Source organism: Hipposideros armiger, unplaced genomic scaffold (genome assembly GCF_001890085.2).
Source record: "Hipposideros armiger isolate ML-2016 unplaced genomic scaffold, ASM189008v1 scaffold_433, whole genome shotgun sequence".
Taxonomy (NCBI): domain Eukaryota; kingdom Metazoa; phylum Chordata; class Mammalia; order Chiroptera; family Hipposideridae; genus Hipposideros; species Hipposideros armiger.
The window spans coordinates 1,392,705-1,395,927 of record NW_017731783.1 but is presented as its reverse complement, the minus strand read 5'-3'; the positions used below and the strand labels follow the sequence as shown (position 1 = coordinate 1,395,927).

The following is a 3,223-nucleotide window of genomic DNA, read 5'->3' as shown; positions in this document are numbered from 1 at the left end:
AATGCTGAACCAGGCTGAAAGAAGTAAATGATCTGGGAAGTAGGTAAGCAGTGGCCTAATGAGGAGCCAGAATAGGGCCATGGACAGTGAGAAGTAAGCCCTTGAGTGAGAGAGATATTAAAGAATGGTGGCAGAACGCAGAAGTTCAACATAAACGAATTTCATCCATCATCTTTTTTTCTGGACTAATTTTTATTCCACATGCCACCTCTGGTGGTAGCCTTGTGGAGTTCCATGTTGAGATAGACATTGAGGGTGCATCTATTATAGATTCATCAAGAAAGAATGTGATCAGTTTTCATTGTCTGAATTGATTGTGGGCAGGAGAAAGTAGAGACACATATTTGCTCTTCTGCAGTTAGGCATGATAAAGTGCATGGGCTTGTGAAAGCTGTTTTCATTAGATAAGTAAAACGCTAGTGAAGAACAGAAGGAACTATCCCTAGTACCATTTAGTATTAGGACAAATAGACCTCCATACTTTAGTAGTCTCTAGGAAGCTCCTATATAACTAATTAGGGTAGTTGAAATGATTTCCTGATTCATTAATAAGAAATCTTAAATTTAATAAATAAGCACAGTATTTTGAGGAGCTGATAAATGTTTGGGAATGGCAAATTATTTAAGCAAGTTCCAATGTGTACTTTTGCCAATGTATTTTTTCACTCAAAATATCCATTTATGGATGGATAACAGCAATGAGAAACTAAGTATGTATTAAATAGAGGAGGCAGTATGAAAATAAATTGCCTAGACTCTGCAAGTTCATTTCTTTAATCAAATATTAAGTATGTACTATATGCCAAGTACTCTTCTAGGTGCTGGAGATGCAGCTGCTTTCATGGAACTTTCATTCAAGTAGTGGTGATGAACAAATAATATATGTCATGGAAATGAAAGTCCTTAAAATATTGGCAAGATATTATCTTGAGTTTTCAGTAGTTTGACTATGATGTACATAGGTTTGGTTTGCTTCGTGGTTTTTCTTGATGCTTGCTGCACTTCTTTATAAGTTATTTTTTAAAAGGGAGGGAGGTGAATTTTCATTAATACTTAAATGTAGACTGATTTCAACTATTTGTCAGATAAATGGAAGAACAATAGGATATTGCTTACTAATTAATTATAGTCTTACATTTATCCTACAAATCGCATGTAAATAAAATCTTTTATTCTTTATATTTTAATTTTTGTGAAAATTGCAGAAATGATGGTCGAAAACCATTTGGAGTGGGGCAATTTAATTTTTGTTTTTAACATTTCTTTTTGTGTTATCTTCTTATAGATTGAAACACAATTAGCAGAGTACCACAAATTGGCTAGAAAATTAAAACTTATTCCTAAGGGTGCTGAAAATTCCAAAGGTTATGACTTTGAAATTAAGTTTAATCCTGAAGCTGGTGCCAACTGCCTTGTGAAATACAGAGCTCAAGTTTATGTAAGTTTAATCATGATATATATAAATACATCAAAAGATTGTTAAAGGATATGATTGATGTCTGGTTCATATGTTTATAAGTAAAAGCTTAAACTTTAGNTAGTCTTACATTTATCCTACAAATCGCATGTAAATAAAATCTTTTATTCTTTATATTTTAATTTTTGTGAAAATTGCAGAAATGATGGTCGAAAACCATTTGGAGTGGGGCAATTTAATTTTTGTTTTTAACATTTCTTTTTGTGTTATCTTCTTATAGATTGAAACACAATTAGCAGAGTACCACAAATTGGCTAGAAAATTAAAACTTATTCCTAAGGGTGCTGAAAATTCCAAAGGTTATGACTTTGAAATTAAGTTTAATCCTGAAGCTGGTGCCAACTGCCTTGTGAAATACAGAGCTCAAGTTTATGTAAGTTTAATCATGATATATATAAATACATCAAAAGATTGTTAAAGGATATGATTGATGTCTGGTTCATATGTTTATAAGTAAAAGCTTAAACTTTAGCGCGTCTATAACTCAGGAATAAACATAGAAATAAAACACTGAAACTTTTTATCTTCTTGGTAGTAGAAATCTTTTCTATATTGTACCTTATTCTTGGAATTATGATGCCTTTTCTTCCTCTCTACCTATTCAACTATCCAAAAAAATTTGATTGCATATAAAATAGACATCAGGATTATAAAGACAAACATAACCTGACCCTTGCTCTCAAGTTGCTACTAGTTCCCTCAGGGGAGAAAGACAAATAAGTACTCGTGCTTTGTTAGAAATCTTTACAAGGTATGATAACAAGATCAATTCTTCCCGGAGCTAAGAGAAAAGTCCCCACAGAGATGGTGAACCTGGAACAAAATCTTGAAAGATTTATGGGTGCGATCTGTGGGAAAGAGTTTGCAGGCATAAGGACACACGTGAAGACATGAAATATAATAGAGCATTAAGTGACTCTGGCAATCAATGGTGAGAAATCTGTACCTAATTTTTAACTATAGCCAAGGATGTGATTTGGGGAAGAAAATTTTTAAGTTGCAACTTCTCGATTATTCACAAATTTTAGTATTTTAGTACCCCCAAAAAAATGTCCATTTTCAAAATAGCTAATTTTTGAATATAAAAAATGTTAATTAAATTCTGGAGCTATGCATATTTTCCCTTGAGAAATATTTATTCCTTTAATGAATTATTTAGTACATAATATGTTTCATTTCAGCTAGGTACTGGAAGTAAAATACCCAGAAAGATACACTCCCTACTTTCACAGAGATTACAGTTTATTGGTAGACTTTGATTAAAAAGCTAGACTCATTTTCAATAGAAAAAATATGCATTCAGTAAGTCTCTTACTGAATTGTTTCTCAAGCAGTAGCTAGCTAGGTAGGCAGACAGATAGAGTTTACTCACCACTATTTTGAGTAATTTGACATGACTGGTGCAAGAAATAAATACCTGAATCAAATCACTGTAGACAAAATTACACATTGCAAAAAGAATGTATATGCTTAGAAAAGAAGGAAAAAAATTTTTCATTGATCTCTAGAGATAGGTTTACATAATATTAGAACAATAAAAATAGAAATAGCATCAAGAAGGTGCCACCCCAACTATTATAAGTAGTATTTGGAGAAAAGTACTTAAAGAGATTAAAGAGACCACTGCATCTTTTAACATAGAGCAGCCAAAATTAAAACCAATAACTTCAAAGACCTACTAAAAACATAGTAACATACAGAGTTTTCTTTTGGAGTGATGAAAATGTTTTGGAACTAGAGGTGATG

The 3,223-nt window shown here is 32.2% G+C and overlaps 1 protein-coding gene across 1 annotated transcript in view; it reads left to right on the top strand.

Moving 5' to 3' along the window:
• Positions 1 to 3,223, top strand: part of NDC80 (NDC80 kinetochore complex component) — a gene marked incomplete at its 5' end in the record, with an annotated part of 48,499 nt that overhangs the window by 28,289 nt on the left and 16,987 nt on the right. Inside the window, 2 exons of the mRNA XM_019665103.1 lie at positions 1,286 to 1,438; positions 1,698 to 1,850. Of these exons, the coding sequence (XP_019520648.1) occupies positions 1,286 to 1,438; positions 1,698 to 1,850 (306 nt within the window). The remainder of the gene's footprint in view (positions 1 to 1,285; positions 1,439 to 1,697; positions 1,851 to 3,223) is intronic.